General features: G+C 33.7%; 4 protein-coding genes across 5 annotated transcripts; 2 read left to right on the top strand and 2 right to left on the bottom strand.

The window, feature by feature from the left end:
- The first annotated feature begins 2,464 nt into the window (after nt 1–2,464).
- Nucleotides 2,465–7,220, top strand: LOC123910558 (pentatricopeptide repeat-containing protein At5g16860). 2 transcript variants are annotated; one of them, XM_045961714.1, is made up of 2 exons: nt 2,465–5,532; nt 6,803–7,220. In XM_045961714.1, the coding sequence occupies exon 1, from the start codon at nt 2,640–2,642 to the stop codon at nt 5,184–5,186; it is 2,547 nt and encodes an 848-aa protein (XP_045817670.1). In that variant the 5' UTR covers nt 2,465–2,639; the 3' UTR covers nt 5,187–5,532; nt 6,803–7,220. The 2 variants fall into 2 exon arrangements, with proteins under 2 accessions (XP_045817670.1, XP_045817677.1); XM_045961721.1 differs by having other exon boundaries at nt 2,465–5,699.
- Nucleotides 7,221–7,680: 460 nt separating this feature from the next.
- Nucleotides 7,681–9,474, bottom strand: LOC123910570. Its single transcript, XM_045961733.1, has one exon. The coding sequence runs from the start codon at nt 9,204–9,206 to the stop codon at nt 7,929–7,931; it is 1,278 nt and encodes a 425-aa protein (XP_045817689.1). The 5' UTR covers nt 9,207–9,474; the 3' UTR covers nt 7,681–7,928.
- A 2,127-nt stretch (nt 9,475–11,601) lies between these two features.
- LOC123909311 (phytochrome-associated serine/threonine-protein phosphatase) lies at nt 11,602–18,036 on the top strand. Its single transcript, XM_045960139.1, has 10 exons — nt 11,602–11,833; nt 12,171–12,317; nt 12,409–12,476; nt 12,881–12,938; nt 13,513–13,623; nt 13,758–13,808; nt 14,805–14,948; nt 15,026–15,121; nt 15,203–15,274; nt 17,672–18,036. The coding sequence occupies exons 1-10, from the start codon at nt 11,753–11,755 to the stop codon at nt 17,753–17,755; spliced, it is 912 nt and encodes a 303-aa protein (XP_045816095.1). The 5' UTR covers nt 11,602–11,752; the 3' UTR covers nt 17,756–18,036.
- Nucleotides 18,037–20,639: 2,603 nt separating this feature from the next.
- Nucleotides 20,640–25,048, bottom strand: LOC123909288 (probable uridine nucleosidase 2). Its single transcript, XM_045960108.1, has 9 exons — nt 24,780–25,048; nt 24,592–24,707; nt 24,442–24,501; nt 23,199–23,384; nt 23,015–23,119; nt 22,815–22,911; nt 22,353–22,460; nt 22,138–22,273; nt 20,640–20,949 (listed from the first exon to the last, which is right to left on the bottom strand). Exons 1-9 carry the CDS (start codon nt 24,826–24,828, stop codon nt 20,844–20,846), a joined length of 963 nt encoding a protein of 320 aa, XP_045816064.1. The 5' UTR covers nt 24,829–25,048; the 3' UTR covers nt 20,640–20,843.
- Between the last annotated feature and the right edge of the window lie 1,996 nt (nt 25,049–27,044).

Below are 27,044 nucleotides of genomic sequence, written 5' to 3'. Positions count from 1 at the left end.
CATGTGAAGCTACCACATCCACTTCGGTTCCCAATGTCTGGCCAAAGTTAATTTTTTTTTTCCCTCTCCTCAATTATTCAAAATTCTATCATCTAACCTCATCTTCATTTCACATTGCATTCTTGGTATCTTCTTTCTCTCACTTTTCTAATATGCATTTTTTATGTCATATTGGGATGATATATATTTTTAATTATTTTATAAAGAGGTAAATTCTAACTGATATATAAATTTTAACTATCGTATACGAGATAAATTATCACTTATAAAAAAATTAAAATAATTATCATATGTGAGATATTTGTTCTAACTGATAAAAATTTCAAAAAACTAATTACACGGGGTAAATTCTAACTGATTTATAAATTTTAACTATTGTATACGGGATAAATTATTACTGATTAAAAATTTAAAATAATTATCATATGTGAGACATTTGTTCTAACTAATAAAAATTTCAAAAAAAACTATTTTACACGGGGTAAATTCTAATTGATATATAAATTTTAACTATCATATACGAGATAAATTATAACTGATAAAAAAGTCAAAATAATTATCATATGTGAAACAAGTTCTTACTAATAAAAATTTCAAAAAAACTATTTTACACGGAATAAATTTTAACTGATATATAAATATGTTCTATGTAATTGTTTCTTTCAATTTAAATATTTATAATTGCAACCAATTTTGATTACCAAATTATAACTTAAAAAAATATCGTCGTAACGTTACGACCCATGCGATAGCACGGCGCGGGTCTATTACTAGTTTTGTTAAATTATTTGATAAATGAGTTTTCATCTATTTGATAAATTATTTTTCATGAGTTTCGTCTCTCAGATAACTCTCGGATAAAACCTCATCTCACTTGATATGTCACCTACTAACTGAACATCATTTATTAATCCTTAACTATGTGCATTAACATTCCCCATGTAATATTAGCCTATGCAAATATAAATACTCTCTCGTTTTAGTCCCTATGAGTTTTTTTAGTGAAGTTTTGCCCCTACAAATTTAAAAGTATAGTTGTTTTTAGTTCCTAACACTACTTTTATTAGGCCATATGGCGTGATTAAATTGGGCAAAGTATGACATCAGTAACTAAACAATAATAACTTTTGAAGATGCAATGACTGAACTCAAACAAAAAAGCAAAACTTATAGAACTAAAACAAAAAATATTACTCCATCAGATGAAATATAACAGAACGAGATTGATGAATTGGGGGATAAAATTGAAGGGAATCCATGGGATGAAATTCATTCCATATTATTTTATTTTATTATTATTATTTTTAAAATTCCAATAAAGGAATATTAATTCATTTCATTCCATCGATTTAAACATAATTACTTAATAAAAAATGTTTTAAATATAATATTATTCCATGGAATTATAATTTTTTTATTCTAGTCCCTATTTTTTTTTATTTGGTCCCTACAAATTAAAAACAATTGATTTAGTCTATAAAGTCACCTTATTGGGCCACATGACGTCATGTGTCATGATTATACTTGACAACATATGTCATCAAAAACTAAAATCATCAATTTTTAAAGTTGTAAAAATTGAAAAAAAATAATAAATTAAAAGTACTAAAAAAAAAGTCATTAGGGAAGGAAATAAAATAATCATTTTTTTTATTAAAAGTTTCATCAAATCTTAAATTTGTAAAAATTGAAACCAAACAAAAAAAAAAACCCGAGAAGAAGAATAGCCCAACTCTGCTCTCTAGGTACTCTAGCCGACTGATCTCGTTGATCATATAACTGGGAGGGAACGTGTCACATTAGAGGTAAGCAATCAAAGATGTTCGATAATTACCACGATGAGGTTGGTCCCCTCTTTTATTTTTGTAGACTAAGCTATGAATATGAATGAATGTCGGACTCTCGTCCACTCAAGGGGTGCGAACACACCTGCGCGGATTACATGTGACAGTTACAAGAATGGCGGGGAAGTTAATAGTACTCGATGACATTCAGGGATGGATGTAGACCCATCGGGCGGGGATAATCATTCTGGTCTTGGGAAAGGTGATTAGTGTTTTGTAGCGGAATTTTGGAGAGTATTTACAACATGTTTAGAGATTAGGTTTTAGGAAGGTTGAACTCATGATTGATTCCAAAATAGTGGTTAACGTTCTCCTTCATCATGATAAGAGTGGTCATTTTGGATGGAGTCTTTGCAAGCAAATTCGTCTATTACCTTAATGGAAATAGAGAGTGAAGATTCATCATTCGTATCATAAAACAAACATATGCGCTAATGTTTTAGCTTATTTAAGTTGTGTGATAGGTCCCACAATAATATTTTTTAAGTCTTGTCCAGCTTAAGTTAATTATTTTCTCGCTGCAAATAATTTTAGGGTTAACTTTTTTCTTGTAGTATGTACCAAAAAAAAAAAAAAATTCTTATAATTAGCGTAGCGTATAATAATATTCTCTCCTTTTTGAACTTAGGCCCTTATTATTGCTATTAAAAAAACAAAAAAAAAAACCTTATTACACAAAACAAAGACAAAATTTGATGAACCACGAGCCACTACATCACTTCTTGCACTATATAGTTTTAACACACAGTTCTTGATTAATGCTTGGCGGCATAATCATCATCATTTGAAATTAGCATGCTCTTACGTTTCCCTCCATTCAACTCAAAACCACCACTTCACATTCTCTTATACCATTCCACCACTACAACAACAATTTCAAAACAACAATGCAAAACCTTAATCCAAACAAAACTACTTCATCAACAAAACATCGTACACGGTCATATCTTAAACTACACAAACATATCCAGCCTCATTGCCAATTACATATCCTTCAATTCCACAAAAAACGCCATTTTACTTCTAGAAAAAAACATCACACCATCTGATTCATCAGTTTACTGGTGGAACCAATTAATAAGACATGCACTTCACTTAAATTTACCTCATGTTGTTTTACGACTTTTCTGTCGTATGAAAAAACTTAACTGGGTTCCTGATCATTATACATACCCTTTTGTTTTTAAAGCTTGTGGCGAAATTTCGAATTTTGAACTCGGTGGTTCGATTCATGGGTCTGTTTTACGATCGGGTTTTGATTCTAATGTGTTTGTTTGTAATGCGGTGGTGTCAATGTATGGGAAATGTAAGGCGGTTGTTGACGCACGGAAGGTGTTTGATGAATTGTGTCATAGAGGGATTTGTGATTCGGTGTCGTGGAATTCGATTGTTTCTGTTTATTCGCATTGTTTTGTTCCGAATGTTGCGGTTTCACTTTTTAGGGAAATGACGATGGGTCATGGGTTGTTGCCGGAGGCTGTTGGTGTTGTTAATATACTTCCTGTTTGTGGTTTTCTTGGTTTAGGGTTACATGGGAAACAGGTTCATTGTTTTTGTGTTAGAACTGGGTTGGTTGATGATGTTTTTGTTGGGAATGCTTTGGTTGATATGTATGCAAAATGTGGGAAAATGAGGGATGCTGATAAGGTTTTTGAGAGGATGAGGTTTAAGGATGTTGTTACTTGGAATGCTATGGTTACTGGGTATTCTCAAAATGGTAGATTTGAGGATGCTCTTTCTTTGTTTGGGAAAATGAGGGAAGAGAAAATTGAGTTGGATGTTGTTACTTGGAGTTCTGTTATTGCTGGGTATGCTCAGAAAGGGTTCGGTTGTGAAGCAATGGACGTGTTCAGGGAAATGTGTGGATGTGGTTGTCGTCCTAATGTGGTTACTCTCGTTTCATTGCTTTCTGGTTGTGCGTCAGTTGGAGCATTGCTTCATGGGAAAGAAACTCACTGTTATGCAATTAAATTTATTCTCAAGGAGGAGCATGGTCATGATGATTTGATGGTTATTAATGCTCTAATTGATATGTATGCTAAATGCAAGAGTTTAGAAGTAGCTCGTGTGATGTTTGATGAAATATGTCCCAAAGATAGGGATGTGGTAACTTGGACCGTGATGATCGGAGGGTATGCTCAGCATGGTGATGCAAATCATGCCCTGCAACTTTTCTCTGAAATGTTCAAAATTGATAACTGTATAGTTCCTAATGATTTTACTATATCTTGTGTACTCATGGCCTGTGCTCGTTTGGCATCATTGAGGTTTGGTAGGCAAATACATGCTTATGTGTTGAGAAGAAGTCGTATTGATTCAGATGTTCTGTTTGTGGCTAATTGTCTCATAGACATGTATTCTAAATCTGGAGATGTAGATACTGCTCAACTTGTTTTTGACAACATGTCGAAGAGAAATGCTGTCTCTTGGACCTCATTGCTCACAGGGTATGGCATGCATGGACGCGGGGAAGATGCTCTCCGTGTTTTTGGTGAGATGAGGAAAGCGGCTCTAGTACCTGATGGCATAACATTTCTAGTTGTGCTTTATGCTTGTAGTCATTCGGGAATGGCGGATCGTGGAATCAATTTGTTTTATAGAATGAGCAAGGATTTTGGCATTGAACCTGGAGCAGAGCATTATGCTTGTATGGTTGATCTTTTGGGTCGTGCTGGTCGTCTAGGTGATGCTATGAGACTCATTAATGATATGTCGATGGAACCACCACCAGTAGTGTGGGTGGCCTTGCTTAGTGCTTGTAGGATACACTCGAATGTGGAACTTGGGGAATTTGCAGCAAAAAAATTGTCAGAATTGGAGGCTGTTAATGATGGTACATATACATTGCTTTCAAACATATATGCCAATGCTAGTCGCTGGAAAGATGTGGCTAGGATTAGATATTTGATGAAACGTACTGGAATCAAGAAAAGACCTGGTTGCAGCTGGGTCCAAGGAAAGAAAGGCACGGAAACCTTCTATGTAGGAGACAGAACTCACTCACAATCTCAGCAGATATATGAAACACTTGCAGATCTGATTCAGCGCATTAAGGCCATTGGGTATGTTCCACAAACAACCTTTGCTCTTCATGATGTGGATGATGAAGAAAAAGATGACCTGCTTTTTGAACATAGTGAAAAGTTGGCTCTTGCCTATGCCATCCTAACACTACCTCCAGGTGCACCTATTCGTATCACTAAGAATTTACGTATTTGCGGTGATTGCCATAGTGCCATTACCTACATATCCACGATCGTTGAACATGAGATCATACTTAGAGACTCAAGTCGTTTCCATCATTTCAAAAATGGATCCTGCTCGTGCAAAGGGTACTGGTGAAAGTACCAGTAGACCGTTTCATTCGGTATATAGCTTTTTGCTATGGAATATGTAATTATCTTCTTTGACTACACATCACATATTTACAGCTACGTTGTGATTGGATTGAGAACATTTGAACAGCTGTTTCATGGGAATCTGCTGATAGCAAATGATTTATTTCGTTGAACATGCCTACTTTTGTTGAACGCAGTCTGTTGGTGACTTCACCGACATATGCTTGTGTCACGCTCACAGTAAAGCCCACTGCACTTGTTTACTACACTTCAGGAATTGGAATACCACAATTATTGTGCTTGGTGCTATTCAAGGACTAACTTATCTACTTGTGGGACTAGAGATTCAGGTACCTCATAGGCTTGTATTTTTAAAGAAGATTTGTTGCCAGATGATTGAGCTGATATATACTGCATTTCTTACTACAATTGGAGTATGAAGTAAATCTAGGTTATGTGACCTATTTGTTAACAGTGGAATATTAAGAATTTTTTATGAACCAAAAGAGAAAAATAGGTAAGTAGTGTATCTTCACTTATTCAAAATGTTTTAGTTATTTTTTCATATATTCTTTTTACAAATAGTTGCCCTTTGTTAGAGACCACAAACACTACTTGTAGAATAGTGAATCATTTAATATAAACATCACAGACCATATATAAGTCTTCTGAAAAGATTTGTCTGAATGATCAGCGGTAGCTTGTGACTGAATCTGTTATGCCCGTGACCTCTATATATAAACATCACAGACCATAACACTTGCTACATATTTTCTGGATATTAGCTTTTGGTGTTGTGCACATTTTGTTGCATTGTTTCCAACCTATAAATTTTCATTTAGTTAACATTATGTTTGGTATTGGTTCCACGTTGTTCCTAACCTTAAGCAACCCATTTGTAACTTCTTTGATCTGGCAATTAAAGAAGGCCTCTTTGAGATCCAGTAATAACAAAGTTTAATTAGATTATCAGGAAAAAGTCATTGCCTTTGGGGTAGATTCATATGTGCCAGACAATGTTCTAAAATTGAGCTTCTATTTACCAATTACATAAGTTGGAACAACTGTTAAGGTAAAAGTAACACATTACGAAACTAATCAAGTCCTTTTGTCAAATGTTGACAAGGGAAGAGTATAGGGATTTTGGACATCGCTTGGATATTGAATTATGATCATCATGTGCTGATTGACCTAGACTTGCCAAACATGGACTACATAGATACTAGGACTGATCGTTCATGTCTGTTGAAACAATTCTTTGCAGACTTATTCTTAAACTATTTTTACTCTTATTGACTCCCAAAACATTTTTTTTTTCATTTTCTTTGTATGATGTCTATAAGACAATGGCGTATTGCCCAGCTTCCCACTTGAATGAAAGGATTGTTTCATCTAAGTCAAGGAGATCACCTGCTGCCTATCCTTTGCATGATCTCAAAATTGTTGAACACATTGCTTCTCCAATTTGGTTTATCTTGCACAATGGCATTTCATTTAATAATAGAAGAATTCACTGATGCATCTTATGGCTAGGAAAAATGCACCCAACTGTGCACTAGTCAGGGTCTTACCCTCAAATCAAAATATCATGTTACTAATGTTTTTAATGTTCTTGTGCAGGACCTGGAGCCTCCGAAGTTTTCAATTTTGCATTTGTGCAAGTTCGCTTAAAGAGATGTGCTATTTTAACCTCGTAAGAGCTTAACAACTGCAGTAAGCTGTGAATTCTTGTTTAAATTAACTAAATCAAGCTTTTAAAAAAAATATATAGAAAGAACTACCTAGAAGAAGTGAGACTCGTGGTTTTTTCATTGTACAATAATCTTCAGCATTAATAAATTGTAGACTAGCATGGAGGCACCAACCAGTACAACTGTACCGTCATTTTAGTTTTTGCTGAACAATTAAGATGTTAATGCTTAAGAATTAGGAGTTCTAAGCTTATAAAAGAGGATGACTAGCTCTGTTATTGAGGTACATTCCTCTGTTGTGTGTATATAATATTATTGCTGTCAAAGGAATGATAGATATGGTTTCAGAAACTTGGATTCCCTTGTACATATCCCTCTTCCTACGTTAAATTATGCACCTTTTGAGCTTTTTCTTTATGATGTCTAAGATAGTAAGCCATGCGAATGAATAGGTGGTTTTGTAAGTAGTTATAAAATTGGTTTTAAGACTGGATTTTGAGTCCAAAGCAGGAAACTTTGTCTTGGATAATTTGACTGAAACTCGACTAATAGTGTGTTTGGAAAACCAGTTGCCTATCACTCGATGCCTGTTTATTTGAAGCTACGTGAGGCTTGCCGTGGATTTTCACCGTGGAAACAAGTGTTTCCAAACATATGCTAGAGCACTGGTGAAAATCCTTTTGAATGGAGAGTTTATGTATATTATTTGATTTGATTACATAATCTTTATAGCATTTCAATGTTGAACTGCACTAGATTCATTCAAACTCTTTCAGCTTTCGCTTTTTCTTTTTGTAAAAAGAAAACAATAGAATTCACCTTATCATGCTTCACATTCACAAGTTTCATACTATGGACTACAAACAAACCTATTCTTGGACAATAAACCTAGGATATCAAAGATCACTGGTAGTACAGAATACAGATAGAATGAAATAAACATTACTGTATACTCCATTCATTTATTTGACTTCTAAACACATACCTATGTAATTCAAACCAAGAATTATTTTCATATGTGAAGCCACATATATACCCAACTAACTCAAGTTACCTTACTTTACAAGACCCAAATTGAGGATACCCCATGAAGTATTCGGCCATGATTTCTCCTTTGCCTTCATTAACAAAACTCTAGTCCAAGCAATCCAACCTTCCCAAGAAACCCTTTTATCCCAATGACATCCCCATTCAAGTAAAAGAGTCAATCCTCTCTCAGCTTCTCTCTCACCCTCTTCAAATCTCCCCTTTGTCAAATAAACTTGACTCAACACCACATGTGGTTCTCCAACAAAGGGGTTTTTCTCAATACTCTTCACCAACAACTCCTCAATCCTCTCCAAACCTTCTTCACAAATTAAAGCTTCCCAATACAAATCCCTTGCAATTATTTGATCCCCTGCATCCAAAACCTTTGTACATTTATTGCAAACCGGCGGCAAAACCAACTCAATATCTTCATCTCTCTCAGAATCAACAACATTAACTCCTAATTTTGTCTTCTTTTCTTCCAAGAAAATCTCTTCCTCTCTCAAAATCAAATTATAAATAGCTCCCATCCTCGAAATTGAATTCAACCACAAACCCGGTTTACCATTTCCAGGCCAAACAGCTCCAAAATTGTTCCCTTTAAACTCAAGCCTACCATCAAAATTCTCAAACAACATATCTTGAAAACCAAAAAGCTGATCACAAAAATCAGCCATAGTCATCATAACAAAAACCGCAACAACTCTCCTCGAAAGCTTCACATCTTCACCTGTACGAATATGCTTCACTTTTACTCCATCGAAAGGAACAAGACCCTGCAATTTCTTCCTCCAACTTTCATCCTTATTAAAAACCCCCTTCTCCTTTGCATTCCTCAAAGACAATTCTGATTTTTCAAGATCATGACGAAGCTCCAAATCAGAATACTGAAAAAGAAGATCATCATGAATAAGAGATTGTCTAGGAACAACACAAAACAAATGAATTAAGCGCTCAGCTTCTACACCAACATGTCCACGAACAACATCACGACTAGTTGAAGGATTGAAGATCGCAAGGTTAACGTATGAATTGGAGTATGCTGAGTGGAACAGTCCACAAAGAGAGACAGCATGAGGTGATTTCCAAAGGTGGAGAATTCGGAATATATCGATAAGGTGTTCAAGGAAAGTTCCATGTTTGTGCCAACATTCAGATGCACCAACGGAACGAAGGATGGCAATTAAGGAGGGGAGGTTGGTGTCTATAGAATTTAGTTCGTTTCGGAGGAAGGGTTTAGCTGAGGTTAAGAGGGTTTCGAGGTATTCACTTGAACTTGAATAGGTAGAATTCGACATGGTCATTAATCAGCTAATAAGTTGGTGAATGATTTTCCTGTTAAAGAGTAGAATTTAATGTGGTGGTGGGGCGTTGGTGTTGTATTGTTGAGGAGACAAAGATCATGAGATAGAAAGTGATGAGTCTATCCTTAATAGAGTGATTGAAACGTTACCAAGATTTTGGATTGGCAAGTGGTGAGTAATGTTGATAAGATGAAGATGAATCAGTGTTGTGTCGCCACAATATCTGGCTAGGATTTGTTTTCTAACGCTGATTTTTCGTAGTCATATTCAGTGTGCTTGTTTGTTTATTCAACTGCATGCTTTAATTACGTGAACAATATGAGCACAGACACGACACTTCTCAGATTGGGCGTGTTCCAGTGTCGGACACCGGATACGTGTAGTGTCCTACACCGATACTTATAATTACATTGAATTATGTTATTTTTTCAAATTATCATCAATATCGATATGTCAGTGTCCGTGCGGATGTCTGTATCTATGTCGGTAATAATTCTATTTTTATGAACTTTTTTTGTTATTTTTTGTTTACTCAACTTTTTGATTTTGTACAATAGAGAAAAGACAGAGAAAAAAATTAATAAAGATAAATAGGACACAAACATCATCAGGAATCAACCTTTGCAGCTGCAAAGGAGGTTGATCAAGGTTGTGAAGTTCAAAGAGAGTCTCCTTTGAAGCTGGGATTTGCAAGCTTTTATAGTACATTGTCAATTTGAATTGTTTCGATTTACTTAACTAATAAATATATTAATTTTGTCAAAAAAAAAACTAATAAATATATTAATGATGTTTTTTGTTAATCAAAGAGCTTTTTTTTTTTTTTAAGGAATCAAAGAGCTATTTATAAACTTTTGTAATTTATAGAAATCATTTCATAGGAACAAACATTATTTCACCATTTCTAAATATTATCCTAATTTCCCATATTTTTTCTTAAAAATTATTCATCTCACTATAATAATGGGCTATTCATAAACTAATATATATTTCTTTGGATTAGATATCATTATATTCTCTTTTCTATATTTCTATCGATCAATGGCACTAAGTGTTAGTGTTTTTTCAGATTAGATGTTGTTAGCTAGCATTATTTCACCTTGAGGGTGAAATTTTCACATGGAGGAATAAATTCTTTCTTCTCAACCAATTTTTTTTTTTTGTAAATAAGAGTTAGATATTGAAACTCTCACCACATCTTATTTAGAATATTTAAATCGCATACTATGATAAAACGAAAACTAAAAAATAATTATCAATTTTGGTTTTTTTTTTTTTAAATGTTTACGGTTCTCTCTTTTTTTTTTTTTTTTTTAATTTGAAATTTGGATAAACAAAATTTACAGAGATAATTTAGATAATATTTTGCTATACACCGAAGTGCACAAAAAATAATACTATGAATGTCCATCTTTTTATAGTTCATGCATGGATTTATTTTTTCTAAACATAATATCTATTTTTAAATTTAATTTAATTCATATAAATGTATTTATTATTTCCTTCACAAAAATATTGTTAATTAATTTTTGTAAATCTATGTTTTATGTTTACATCTTTTTACTGGCACCTATTACCTTCTTTTATGATCAATCAAAGGAAAATTGAGTACCACATTGGTGAAATTAATATACTTATAATTAATAATGTTTGATTAATGGGAACTTTTGTTTTATTTTTAATCAAATTTGAGTATCACAATTGTGAAATATACTTATAATAATTTTATTTTAATCCAATTTTTATTTTTAATCAACTTTAACAGTCATCACATTGGTGAAATATAAGCATTTTTCAGAATATCTTGAAAATACTAATAGTTTAGTCCTAGCTCACTTGTCAATACCAATATCTTTTTCAATTAAACCCAAGACCTCACACTTTATGTGAGTTTTAATGATATATCCAACTTCATCTAGTGACAACAAAATACAAATAATAACAATATAAATTGTTTTACTAAATTATTACTATGAAATCACTAAAAATTGGTTTATTAATGTTTTTTTTTTCAAGTATCTTAGTGCATAGAAAATCTAACTGAATAACTGGAGTGTCGGCGGTTCGAATTCCGACTCTGCACATATAATGCGATATCCTACCAATTGAGATAAGCTCAGATAGATAAATTGGTTTATTAATGTAATTACTTACCTATCATCACTTAATTTTTTACTAAATTATTACTACAATGAAATCACTAAAAATTGGTTTATCAAAATGTTATTACTTACCTTTGATATAAAAAAAATGTTATTACTTACTCCCTCCAGACACAAATATAAACAAAAATACACTTTTTAGGTACATTAAATACCAGACATATCAATATATATTTTTTGACGAAATTACTTACCTTAAAAAATAAAAAGGGTTATATTAGCTTAGGTGTGAAATGTTTTAGTTTGACTGGAGGGAAAGTATAATTGTTAGTAGTAGAATCGAAAGCCTCGTTTCTTCCTTCTCCTCTTCTTTTGGTACATTTCATTCATATTTTAACAGCGCCGTGACGGAGAAGAGAGAGAAACAAACTCTGTCACTGAGAAATGGATTTGGACCAGTGGATCTCTAAGGTTAAAGATGGCCAACACCTTCTCGAAGACGAACTTCAACTTCTCTGCGAATACGTATTCTCTCTCTCTCACTTTCTAGGGTTTCACTTTCACTTTCATTTTTCAATTTCAATCACTTCTTCAAGATTCATGCTTAATTATTCCTCAATTTCAAATCCGTTACGTGTTTAATTTTGCACCGCAATTTTAATATTTATTATTATTACTCAATTATTACGCATTATTATGTGTATTAGAGAGTGAAATTTTAGGGTATAGTTTGGTTCTGATCAAGATTTATCAACGAAATTTTCTGTTATTATTGTTTTATTATTGTGCTGGTTTTTATTTATTTATTTTCTTGATTTTTTTTAGTTTAAATTTGAAATTAAAGTGATTATGAATGTTTCAGGTTAAAGAGATCCTAATTGAGGAGTCTAATGTGCAACCTGTCAATAGTCCAGTAACTGTTTGTGGTGACATTCACGGTCAGTTTCATGATCTAATGAAACTTTTCCAGACCGGTGGTCACGTGCCCGAGACTAATTACATTTTTATGGTATTCTACTATGTTATGTACAGTTGGATCTGGATGATGCTATTGTTATGTAGTTTTGATGAATTTGTTTGTCTTGCTAAATGTGTGTTAGGGCGATTTTGTTGATCGTGGTTATAATAGTCTTGAAGTATTCACCATCCTTTTGCTTCTAAAAGCTAGGTATGTTGCTTTGGTTATGCTTGCTTGCTTGCATATGTCTTAACCTGGCTTGTGTTCATGTGACTTTGAGTAATATTGTAGCCACTTTGTAGTTGTGACTTTCTAATTTATTGGTCTTATTTGGCTATGAAGTATAGACACAGACACATATATGACATATTTTTTTTTGAACAACACATATATGACATACTGACACTAACATGTTGACACTGATAATAATTTGAGAGACTGGACGGTGTCTCCAATTATTGAATGTAACAACATATACAGTGTCATGTCGCGCCTTCATCATGAATTGTCAAGGCCACATAGGTGTTTGGATCTCAAATCTTAGAGTTATCGTGGCTTTCTAAATACTTCGCCTTTTATTTAAGCATCTTTTTAATTTTTGTTTGCTTTTGTAGATACCCAGCTAATATTACTCTTCTACGTGGAAACCATGAAAGTAGACAACTCACACAGGTATGTGTTTAATGTACATGGATATCATACCCGACATTAATTATTGTAGGGTTAAGTAGACCACTTATGCAGTAGATGGGGAATTATTAAAGGTTTCTGCTTCATGTCATTCTAGCAAGCCAATGTTGTCCGTTCTGAATTGTGGAAAGTAGTAGTTTATTCAAATTCCGCTATGCTATAGCGCTACAACACCACCATAACCACTATCTGACAATTATAGGAAGCTAATGATGCGTTTTTGGGGACATATATAGGCCTTTTGGGATCAGGTTCTATAGCTGGACTGGGTTGGTAACTTGATAAAATTAAGTGATTTTGATTTGTCAAAATAAATTAGGAATCTATTGATTATATACTTGATTGATTCAGTGGTGTAAGGACTTGTGAACTATCATTCTAGTTTTGCCTTTTCACTTCTGCTCTTGCAATTGTAAGAAATGTCAAAATTTATGGATTTCTGTTACGAGATCTTATAGATTAGATGATAAAGGGGAAAATTCTAAGATTAGAAATTAGAGATGTGAAAATTTGTGATGCCGATTTATGTTAATTTTGTAATTTAATATTGTGCTAGGTCTATGGATTTTATGATGAATGCCAGAGAAAGTATGGAAATGCTAATGCTTGGCGATACTGTACCGATGTTTTCGACTATCTTACACTTTCTGCAATTATAGATGGAACTGTAAATCTCTTTTACTCTTTCCCTCCCTACTCCTTTCTCTATTCCCTATGCTTATGTAATTAGTGCATGAGTTTTTTATTTTAAAATTCTGCTTTAAGAAAACATAACTTTCTCATATGCTTTGGTTTACCCAGGTGCTTTGTGTTCACGGCGGCCTTTCTCCAGACATACGAACAATTGACCAGGTTCTCTAGCTCCCTTCTCAGCTGCTGGTCAAAATCAATAATAAGTATTGGACCAAGTACATTTGGATCATTTTTTATTTATAACATAATAAGAATGGCACAAAGAATTGGTCTAAAAAGCTGTTTTGTTTTCAAAATTAAAATTAAGCAAAACTAAATGTGTGCCATGCCAACTTGCGAGTTTATATTGGCCAGATGTCTTACATGTTGTCAAACTAAGATTTTGCAAAATTATACCTTGGTATTGTGTATGTGAACTTGTTCACAGTTTTACGACATCATATATAAGGGCTGAGATGTTTATATGACAAGCATGTATTTCTGATACCTCTTTGACTTTGGTTTCATAGCGTACATGATTTTCTTAAATTAATCTTGATTCTCCTTTCTGCCCCGTGCTTCCCTGACTTCATAAACATAGAATATTACTATTTGCATATATTGATAATACTGCACATAATTGGATGATATTTATATCTCATTTCCTTACTCTATGCTAGTAAATCAAAGAGGTATCAGCAATGGCCTGTTTGGTTTGAATTTGAAAACATGTTTTCTGTTTTCATGTTTACTTATATTTTACAAAAATACCTTAATTTCACGCTTCAGTTTATTTCCCAATATCAAGATCTGTGTGGGAATAATCAAGGTGACATTTTTGTACTTAAAAGTCAAAACATGAAATGAAAACCAATTTGTTTTTCAAACCAGACAAACTCTGTTGTGTTATGACAGTTTGACTTCAGAATTCCTCTAGTTTCATTTTGATGTACATGTTTGGTTTATTTTAAATTCTTAACAATAAAAAAATGTTAGTCTTGAAACCGAAATACTATATTCTATAATTTAATGTCTCAGCACTACTATAAGATAGCACTTTATATGCTATTGTTGGATAATTTACTGTTAATTGTATAGCTAAAATTTTTGTTACTTTTTTAAAGGTGAACAACTATGTATGTTGCTTAAAATATAGTAATATAAAATTTATGGCAGATAAGAGTCATTGAGAGGAACTGTGAAATTCCTCATGAGGGGCCATTTTGTGATCTAATGTGGAGTGATCCCGAAGATATTGAAACATGGGCAGTCAGTCCACGTGGAGCAGGCTGGCTATTTGGATCCCGGGTTACATCTGAGGTAATGTAATGAATTGTCAATTTCTTATTGAATTGAACATTATGTGTGGATTTTACAGACACATTCTTTTCGTGCAGTTCAATCACATAAACAACCTTGATCTTGTTTGTCGAGCACATCAACTTGTACAAGAAGGCCTTAAGTACATGTTCCAAGATAAAGGCCTTGTAACCGTAAGTATCTGAATCTTTTAAAAATTGAAGAAGACTTTGATGTTTCATTTTTTTATTAATTGGTCGTTTTGAAATTTGCAGGTATGGTCTGCACCTAATTACTGTTACCGCTGTGGAAATGTAGCTTCTATTCTTAGTTTCAATGAAAATATGGTGAGTCATCCGACACTTTTTTTATTTTGAAGTATATTTTGAGGACTATCATGATTGTTTTGTCATTTGGTCTCATGATGTATGTGGTGGTGCCTTTGTTTTTTGTATATCTCATATGGGAGGAACTTTTTACTTCATGCCGTTTTTTCTTTATAGCATCCAATAGTATTTCTTCTACGTATGACCATATAAAAGAAATCAAGAGACACAAGACTACATGTCTCATTACTCCTGTAGTTGTAGGAATGTAGAAGAGGCATTTATTCTTAAAATTTGAATGGTGCTATTCAGCAAAAAGAAAGACTTCTTGAGGGATAGTTGGCAAGTCCAATACAGTTGGAACAGATGTATGTATAATGTCAGACACATATGGGGTGTCAAAGAAAGTAGTTTTGAATGACTGATACCAGTATTTATCAAGAACTGGTGTAATCAGCGATTTGGATGCTTCACATTATCTCTTCTTGGTTCAAAATGATGGCTTTAATGTTATAGGATTTTCTTTTATAATTGGATGGTGAAAGCGAGATCATTATAGAAAAAACGAGATGGGAATAAATGGTTACTTCTTTTTTCCCTCAAGCTGCTGCTTGGTAAGATCAGTCTGAAATATGAATCAACTTTCTTGGCCTTGGGCTAGTGCTTGCACACGGGTTTTTGTGTTGATTAAATAGGCAAGTTAAACATGGCATTAAACTTTGAACAAACATAAATAAAATATTATGAAGAAACAGTATTAAAATATCAATAGACTTAGATAGGAGTTACATTTTCTTGTAGATGCTATTGAATTTTAGGGATTAGATGGAAAAGGAAAGAAATGAAATGTAGAGGGAATGTGTGGAAAATTGATTGCAGAACACTAATGAGCTATGACTACTTGTGATCTAAATTATAAATTATAATACATATAAAACATACTAATTTTTTATGCTAAACTACAAATTAACAGACCTAGTGTGTTTGATTTGCTGAAAAATGTAGGATTGGACTATATGCTTGTTCTATGTTTAATCTTAAAAGTAGGTAACAAATCCTAATTTGTATGTAATCATATGGAATGACTTTTTGCCCCACCAAAGTAGAAACTTCCATTTTTTTCCTGATAACTCTTTCCCGGCCCTCCTCTTCGTCATCCTTTCTTCCCCCTTATCTCCCTGAAAATACTTTCCCTGTGCATCAATCACGGAACCAGTTGACCGAATAAAAATCATGTAAGGATGAAGAACTGGTTACCCAAGATGTTAAAAAAGGTGTTTAGGACACTAGAAAATAAAGTAGGATGCGATCAGTCAATGTCAATGCATGGGAAGGTTTTCGGCTAAGAGCTTCTGGTTTCCCAGTGATCAGATTTTCCTAATTCTGAGTGGAACAGAGATGCCTGATATAGTAGGATGTTTTGGGCAATTGAATGGTAAAACACCAACAAGGTTAGGCAACAGAGACCTTGGAAAGCCATCTCTGAGCACTCCCTGGGCAAGATGGGGATGCAGCCTTCTAAAGGTAATGGCAGAAATGGGGTGTTGAGACAATAATGTATGCGGCAGCTGGCAGGATAGATCAAAGATCAAACAGGAATTAATCTGACCTGAAAACTGAACAGAAATACTGGGCAGCAAATGTGTTGCAGATTTTGGAGACTTGATGCAGAAATTGAAGCAGAGGAGATCATGTCTTATGTGTGAAAATTTCGAAGATATATGGAAGCAACATGAACACTTTTTTTTTCATACGAGACTGAGTAATTGTGATGCCATATAATGACCCTTGATTTATTTACACAACTTTTGACTATAAAAATAAAAATATTCACTTTATTTTGGTTTTCTCTGCAAGTAGTATTTTGACATGAACATTATTATAATTTGGTTTTTATTTTTGGCATCGAATTCTATTCTATAAATGCTTACATTTGCAGTCTTCTTAACTTATATAGCTCCTTCACTACTAGGGGTATCTATGTTAGGTTTGCACAACTGCTTTTTGAGTTGTGCTGTATTTTGGTTCAAGCCAATACTTAAGCCACTTCATAAAATGGAAGTAGTTAACAAATACACTCACTTATTATAAAACTTTTGATGTTAGTGATAGTTGGCCTATGGCTTTTACATGCCATTAAGGCGGCAATTATGCTGAATTCGTCCATTGAATTCTCTCTTCAAATCATGTATCCCCACTATTTATTTAATTTGATATTAAGGTGGTAAATTTACATAATTCACTTTCAGGCCTAACGAAAGTTACTGCCTTTAACATGCACCCTTGAGTGTTGCAACATTTCTTGGTGTGATGGAAGTCTTTAGAAATAATTTATGCTTGTGGATTTTGATGACTGTGATCACGCTTACATGTTACCAGCATTTTGGTTATTGACCCTTGCATATTTTCTTGTAACAGGAGAGAGAAGTCAAGTTTTTCACTGAAACAGAGGAGAATAATCAGATGAGAGGGCCAAGGACAGGTGTTCCATATTTCTTATAATTTGGCGAAGATTTGACAGAATTTATTGTAAAATTATGCAGTAAATGACTTACTATTATGATTGGACAGTGTTAGTCATGTATCATGGAGATTCAAATGCATTGGTTTTTCTTAGGTGAACCCTGTTTTTGTTATAGTATTCTTTGTCTGCTTCCACCAAATATTGAACATTCTAGTTTTGCAATCCTTTGTATAATGTTCAATACAATATTGAAAAGTGTATTCCTTAGTCCCCACGACTAAAAATGATAAAGTACCAAGTGATATACGCAAGTTCGTTATACGCAAGTGGCACTTTTCACCTGCACTGTTTGTAACCAAAATACCTAATCTCACCTCAGGAGGATACATGTTTTTCAACTGCAAGTGGGGTTTAGTTTCAGCTCCATTCTTTTACATGTTTTTCAAATGAGATTTGTAGGATTGTAATGTTACAAACAGATTTCTGTAGATTAAACTAATTTAGCATATAGGCAATATGTAGTAGTCCTGTTCCAGCTCAGGTGAATTCAAAGAACACTGACATTGTGTGCTGATAAATCATTCATTGGTGTTCTCTGATAGCACTGCTTCGCGCTCCTCATTGTTAAGAAAATCTGTTTGACATTACAAAGAATTTATCTTCTGACAAGAATGTAGTCTCAATAAGTTTTATTATTTTATTTTAGTATAGTTGGAATTTAAATCTTAGACCTTGTATTTGTCGAACTTTGATTGTTACAATTTAATCACTTGAATTACGCCTTGTGGACATTTTGAAAGCTTTGGGAAACACTGTAATCTGTTCAAGTTCTTAATTGAACTTCAACTCTTGTGAGACAACGAAAGTGGGAGAAGAGTTGGAAAGACATGCTTTATGGTTCAGTTATGAACCAACCGACACCAGCTTTCTCAGCCTTCTAGATTGTGATCCGACAATGTCTTGAAAAGTTTATGTGGCTTTGACAAAGCAGTGAAGAATTTTTAAGTTCTTCAATCTCATTTTTCAAAATCTCATTTGTCTTTGTAACTTTGAAGGCTGTGGAAGATGACCATCATTTTGTTTCCTTGAGATATCTCTTTCATCTTCAGATGCGTTAAAATAAGATTCCTCTGGTCCTTGAAGTGTTTTTGTAGATTCTTCATTGAAGGCTTTTAAGTTTCTCATTTTCTTCTCTCAAAGTTGTTATTTCTTGTTGCAAGGATTAACATCTATTTGACTTTTTGTGAGAAAATCTAATTCATGTTTATCAGACTTGCTTTCAATTTAAGTAAGATTAAGTAAGATTACCTCATCATTGTCTTATCTAGTGTGGTTACACAAATTTTCAAAGCTCAAACCTTAGTCTTTCTACTTAAAATTGATTTGGTGTCCCTTAACTTGCTAGCTAAGTTACATACTTGGGATCTTGAATAACATTGCATTCTCCCAAGACTACCATGATTTGCATCCTTGCATCTCATCCCGTTCCACTCAAAATTACCAAACATCTTAGAAGAGAAAGACGGATGTATATAATCAAATTTGATGTATGTATACAATCTTGATTTGCTTGTATCCTAACAAACCATATGCTAAGGTTGGAAAAAAATGAAATTAAATATACACACTTTCTTAAATAGCTCTAAGTTCAGGTGATTGCTCGTCTCCCCCTGCATTGCTCACACATGGGAAATACATTACTGAAAGATATCTTCCGGTGTAATTTAAACTACAGAGGAGGGAAGAGCAATGACCCCAAATTCATTGTCCAGAAGAAGAAGAAGGAAAGTAATTAACAGGTTTATGACAGTTGCAAAAGAAAAGTAAAAAGACCAACATTAATTTGCAATCCATCTCAAGAGGTTTATGACATTTAGTTTGGTTACAGAGGTTGAAGAAGAAGAAAAGTAAAAAGAGTTATGACAGTTGCAAAAGCCATTTGTAACAGTAGAAAGTAATTAACAGATGTGGGGACTTTATGTATATAAATGACAGTTAATTTGCAATCCATCTCAAGATTTACTCTTTCCCGGAAAAGATCACAAACATATGGAGTTACTAAAGCAATCCCATGGCTTCTCCTTTAGCATCACTGAGGGTTTGAGGGATATACATGGTTCTAACTAAGAGGAAAATGTTTGTTTCGGCGCTTGCACACATACCAAAATTCGTGCAATTATATGTTGTCAAGAAATCAGCATCAACTCTTTGCAAAACAAAAAGGCGGAGCTAGCCAATTAGAGTCATGATTAGTGTGTAACAATGTTGTATGCTAAGAAGACTCCTTATCCTTGCATTTGCCAGTCATTGAGAAAGAGCAGAGTTTTGATGTACCTTCATATAGTCGACGGAACAGCCATCCCACAATTTGAGACTCCTGTGAAACCAAATTCCCAAAGGGTCATATATCAAACACTTATCAGTGATATCAGTTTGTAGATTCCAGGTGTTGTAGCATAATAAAGCATAGTTCGTGTTTTGCACAAGATTGAAGATATTTTTCATATGTTATGATACTCTCCATATAAATTATTTTACGTGTGGTGTGACTGATCTGCGAGCTGCCAAATGATCATCCAGTTTCCACTAGCTTTGAGATGTTCACTATCAACTAAATTGGTCATAGCTAGGTGATAAGATGATCTTAATACATACATGTCTTCATCTGGTTCCAATAATCAACTTGTGATTCATAGCCAAGGGAATTAAAGGTGTAGCTAAGATGCATTGACTTCTCTTCTTCAAAAAAAAAAAAAAGATGCATTGACTTCTGCATAAGATCTTCTGCAGAACATAATATCAAGATATTATGCAATCTTATGTTATAAGTCAACAGGACATATAACAAGGTTTTATTTTTACCTTTTAGTAATTTGCACTCCAAAATAAAATATAACAAGGATGCTACTCAATGTATAATAATTGGAATAAGAATGATAACTTACTTTCAAACCTGAATAAAATGTAAAGTAAAAAGTAATGCTCAAGAGATCTAAAACACAATTATAGCACGAAGAATGAACAAAACAGCTTTGAAATGAGCATAAATCTTCTTAAAACATTGAAACCAGATACAAATAGGTGGACAATAATCAATAATTCTAATCAAATGAGTTCACAGATACTTCAAGACAAAAGACGATCCATGACCAATTTCACAACTCTAGGAGCATCAACTGTCACAGCTACTTTTACCGATGGCATATTAGACCATTCAGTGGTTTCTGCAAACCTGGTTTATTACAAACAGAAAAAAAAGATATAAATGAGGTGGCGTATATTAAAGGTAACACAAAGATAAAGTTGATAAAATTTACAATACAAGATGAAGACAAAGAGATCATTACAAAGAGGTTTTTGTTCAACCCCTTTACTAATGTTGAAAACGGTTAAAATAGAGAGCAAACCATCTAATTGGGTTCTCCAAATCTATAGTATGTCAACACATTAGTTTTTCAGAGATTTTATCGTTACATGACAACACCAACAACCAAACCTTATAACACCAGGTGGAGTCAACTACAAGGATCAAATGACGTCATATCATTCTACCATAAATCATATCTCTAGCCAAACCATTGACCTCAAAGATTTTCTTATTAGTTTCTCCTACAGTTTTTCAAGGTGTTCCACTAATTCTAGAGACTGAACTATTCTTTATCTGATCTACTCTCCTAACTCTACAATAAGGTGCTACCCCAACTCTTTGTCTAATGTTATCATTTCTATCCTATCTTGTCTAGTTTTTATGCACATCCAAGAGAACACTTTCTAACTCTCCTAACTCTACAATAAGGTGCTACCCCAACTCGGTGTGGGAAACACTGAGGTTATGGGTGAAACGCAACATCTGGAGCCAAAAACTGAACCAATCCCAATACGGAGGTACAAGCCACCAATCCGACCATAACCCATCTACCCAATTGTAGAGGATATATGAAAATACTAACCCACCAACCAACACTAGGGTACTGACATCCAAAATCCATAGCAAAATGGACAACCAGAAGTGTGACAAGGACTTGAATATAATGGAATACCCAAGTCTCACATCGAATAGCATGAGATTCTTAGTTTGGCTTAGTTCTTACCCCTTAACTAGTTTTCAATGGAGAGTTTCCCAAGTGCTTGAGTGCTGCTTGCCAAATGGTATCAGAGTCGGTTGTCGGTCTCTAAGAAACGGATAACTATGGTGGAACTAAATGAAAAAGGTCGAGTGAAGTGTCGTAGACGCAGAGTGCATCTACTTGGAAGCCGGACCTCCATAGTAGTGTTATGATATGGACTTGGTTATAGGGGGTGTCTAAGTCCTTCATCATGTAGTATGAAATGATAGAAAACTGCTATGAAATGGGCATGAAGATTCATATGAATATAGATAAATTTCTAGTGGTTTATATAAACTGCTAGTGGTTTATACCTTTTCTGTTTATTGTAGAGTATTGTAAGTCCCCTTGTAATGCCACTGGTTTGGACTCTAACAGCACCCTCTGTGCATGTTACAAGTGAAGGATCAACGGCTGCAAGTAATGCTGTTGGGTCGTGAAGGTAAACTCCTGTATAAAAAAAACAGACTAATTAATAATTCAGATGATTAGGTCTCTCCCATTTCTTTGATGCAGTATGAAGACATACCATTGGTGTTGTATGCGTCAGAATGGTAAGAGAAATACACCTCTAAGATTCCGGTCAAGTATTGAGCAAATTTTCCTTTTGAACTTGCCAACTTTTCTCGATCAGAACCTGGTCATTTTGTTTTTGGGATAGGGTAAATCAAAACAAATGTTGCAGAACATGACAAGTGACATGAAGTCATGAACCATAATTAAAATAGCAGTATGTTCATAGCATTTGAGTGATGTCAAGTTCCCATCAATAAAAAGTTTCAGCATATGGTAGACAGTAAATGAATTACGTTATCTACCACAGTATTTCCAAATTCCATCAATAAAAGGTTTTCAGAGAACATTAGTTTGGTTAGAGAGACATTTAATGAAATATGTTGAGCTGAACATGATTAGTGACATAAAATATTGCTGGAACATGATGCCGAAATCCTAAAAAAATGAGTGCATAGGAAATTTGGGAAAGGGGTACCTGACAACATGACTTGGTGAGTAACGTTTATTCCCACTGCAAGTACATCTGCGCCACTTGTGAATACAACATCTGCAGCATCTGGATCACCAAATATCTAGAATCATAACAAATGAAGATTTAGATAGATCAAATAGTGAATGATATAATATTTTATGGATGTTATACAAAGAATTTGAATACAAAACGGAAATACTTACATTTGCTTCAGCAGCTGGGTTCACATTGCCATTTACTGCAAAAGATCCACCAAGAAGAACAATCTGCCCAATGTTCTTAGCGAAATCCGGGTCCATTTGTACAGCCTGCCAAAATAATCTTGTAGTGAAACAAAGTATGTAGAGTAATGACGAAATGACATTGGAAATTGCACAGATATCATACCAAAGCAATATTTGTAAGAGGACCCAATGCGACCACGGTGATTTTTCCAGGGTTAGCTTTTGCTTGGTTAACCAAAAAATCAACAGCTGATTCTTCAATGGGTTTCCCATTTGGTGGTGGAAAATTTTGGTTGCCAAGTCCATCTGCACCATGGACAAAATCTGCAATGCGAAGTTTTGTTCCTTTCTGCAAAAGAGACATCAATTATGATAATTAGTCGAGTCCAATACCACGATATACTGCAGATATACTAATTTCATACTGCAATTTCTAAGTGACCTTATCAGTGAGGTGACTAACTACAATCCATTTGAAAGGAATACACAGATTTCTATGTGCAGAAAATACAGTTTAAATTATGTTTTCCAACTTTAAAAAGTGTCAAAACTTTGAACCATTTAGGTTGATTTAAGGGAGGCAAAGATAACATGCATGATGATGTTATGAGATTATATGAATGGGTGCCTCTCTGAAAATTTCAAGTGTGCAGAATATGTACTACAAATAGCATAAACGGCCCCACTAAATTTATGCGGGGCCTACATGATTTAGTGGGACCCATTTGAATTTCAATTATTTAGAGAGTGTATTCCACTTAAAGATCACATAGACTAACATTCATATGACATTTATAGAAGTTACCAAAAAAGAAGTTGAAATTAGGTAAATAAAATGGACAATAATAGAAGATAATAGTCATTGTGGATATTGGAAAACAAATCAATGTCAGCAATATAATCAAGGTCAAAGATTTAAATTGCGATAGTCACTCGCAGATCTTTGATATTGTTGAGTCGCTGTCAATTGTGGCTGCAGCCTTTACAGGCTGACACAGCCACACAAACACCAGATACAACAATGACACATCGACACTGGTAGAAGAATTAAAAAATAGAATGATTGAATGTAACCACATATGACAGTATCGTCAGACACCAGACACATCTTTGATCTAAAAGTTGTAGAATAACACAGTTATACACAATTACGGATCTTGACCATTGATTTTAGATCGGATGATTCAAATTACACTATTAATATCTACGAAGCATGAACACTCTTTGGATTAAGTGTGTCCCGGTGTCGGACTCACGTGATTCCATTGAATTATGTCATTTTCTCAAGTTATTGTCGGTGTGGACGTGCCAGTGTCAGTATCATGTCTGGTGTCTGTGTCTGTGTTTCATAGATTAGTTCCACACAGCTATGATCAAAGTAGAGATATGGATTCTTATAAACTTACAGTTAATGTAACATGAGATCCTTCAGCAACTGGTATATCAGTTCTTTCAGCAACCTCCAACTACAAAAAAAATGAAAATTTAGTATCAAAAACTCAATTTCATCAATAAAAAAACAAAAACAAATCCATCAAATCACATAAAAACATTACCAAATGCAAAGCATTTCTAGTAGCAAGAGTAGTGTAAACATTTCCATAGATAGTTGTAAGTCCAATAACTTCAATCTCTGGTGATCTTAGAGCAACGAATATAGCCATAGCATCATCTTAAAAAAAACAAAAAATAATTACAATCAGAGTAAAATGAATTGCAAATCTATTGAAAAATAAATATTTACCGATTCCAGGGTCGGTATCAATTATGATCTTCTTTGGTTCGGTGGCCATGTTTGTGATTGATGATGATTTTTGTGATGTTATTCCCTGAATGAAAGTACAGAGGGAACACTTTTTACTTTATAATAATAATGATGTGATTTAGTATGAGTTTATCTATGCGCTTGCTTTTTGGAATGATTGCCGCATATATATATATCTATATATATATATACACTTTTTATCCACAAAAAAGGTTGTTCTTCTTTTAGCGGGTATACTATGAATGATTGATTCATTGCTATATTGTTATTGTTTTATTTGTTAATGGGTCATGGTAGGGGCATTTTTTAACAAATGTAAAATAGAAAGTTTTTATGTTTTTTTTGACAAAAGTTTTATGTTAAAAGTGACTTTTTTTTAGACTTTTCATAGTTTAATCGGTTAAATATGTTTTTGTTCATTATAGTTTCATAGAATTTTCATTTTAGTTCTTCACACTTTTTAGTTCTTGAAGTTTTTTCGATCAATGTTTTTAGTCATACTTTTCATAAATAATTCATCTTATGATAAAAAAAATCTAATTTTTTATCGGAGATGTTCTTATAATATTATAAACAAGAATTAAAAAAATTATTCAAAAATGTGAAAGTATACACGACTTGAGTGAAAAGTAGGACTAAAAACATCGACTGAAAAAACTTCAGGAACTAAAATGTATGGAAAAAATCTCCAGGAACTAAAATAAAAATTATAAAAAACTATAGAAACAAAAAACATATTTAATGATGTGATATTGATATAATGTGAATTTAATTACATTATTTTATTATTATCCACCTAATTACTAAGTTCCAATACTCCAAAAATGAGGAAGTATCGTGTCTGATACGTACTGGATACCGATACTCGTCTGATACTCTCCGATACACGTATCGGAAAAGTATCGGAAATTAATATTATTTTTTTTAAAAAAATATAACCGATACGTGTCGGATACTTCTCCGATACACGTATCGAAAAAGTATCGGACAATTAATGCTCTTTGATTATGAAAATGTAGGAAAGGAGACCGATACAATTCGTGTTTTCTCTTAAGTATTGAATGTTAGAATATGATGTTACCAACTATGTCTTTGGGTAGTACATTTTTTTTTATAAGCAAATTGTTAGTATATTATATTGTTATGTTAGTTATTCTCCTTGTTAGGACTTGAACCCTGGATCTCTAACTTCTTAACTCTTAGTCAACTAATTAACCAGTTGAGTTACCCATCTCACTCATCTTTTTGGATAGTACTTAACTTAAGGTACGTAATTGTTACTTGTTTGCTCAATTTGAGTAATTTGAATGTTAATTTTTTATCATTATCGATTTTAATTATGTTTGTATATTGTGCATTTATATATATTTAATTTTAAATTTAATTTTTAAATAACGTATCGCGACCGTATCGAGAATTTTGAAAATTTTACCGTATCGCCGTATCGGTGTCGTATCGTGTCACGTATCGGGGCTTCATAGTTGATGTGCAGGTTCGTGATCTTCAAATTTTCTACACTCAGCTATCCATTGGTTTCCGATATCATCAACAAACAAATTCAATATTTCCATCGAAGACGTCTTCATCTGGACAAACAACAAAAATGACACTTACACTACTAAAATTGGTTATAACTGATTACTCTCTCTGAAGGACCCGATAATGACCAATAATCCTTCAAACTCTCGCTCTTGGACATGAAAACTTCAATTTCCTAAAAAGATCAAATTTTTCTTTTGATTGGTTGGCTTGTTACAACTCCGTGCCCATCCTCTCTTTGCTCAACCACCGCAAAATGAATTCTTCCACTACTTACGTTTGATGTGGCCTCCAAGATGAGTCATTTATTCAATGCATTCGGGACTGTGGGTTCTCTCGTAACCACCTTTAGCACCACATTGGTTTTAATAATCCAAATTTCTTCTTAAATACAGACGCTTACTATTGGCTCAAGGTGGGTGCCAAAGGCTCACAAACTCTCATTTTTTCTGATGGTGTATGGTGGTCTTGGAGACATCACAACTTGATTTGCCTGAATAATGACACTTGATCCTTAAGCCGAATCTAGTTCAAAATCCGAACTATATATGGTCTAAACGTTCAAAAATTTCTTCTCCCCCGCTTCTAATGGCGGGTTAGTTGATAGATTTGTAAAGTGGAACAATAATAACTACTTTTGTACCATTAGATGAAAGTTATCTCGATTCTCCTGTTCGATCTGAATTTGGCGGAATCATTAGAAAC

This window comes from Trifolium pratense, linkage group LG1, assembly GCF_020283565.1.
Source record: "Trifolium pratense cultivar HEN17-A07 linkage group LG1, ARS_RC_1.1, whole genome shotgun sequence".
Lineage (NCBI taxonomy): Eukaryota > Viridiplantae > Streptophyta > Magnoliopsida > Fabales > Fabaceae > Trifolium > Trifolium pratense.
Note: the sequence above shows the minus strand (reverse complement) of the source record. Positions and strands in the feature narration are given on the sequence as shown.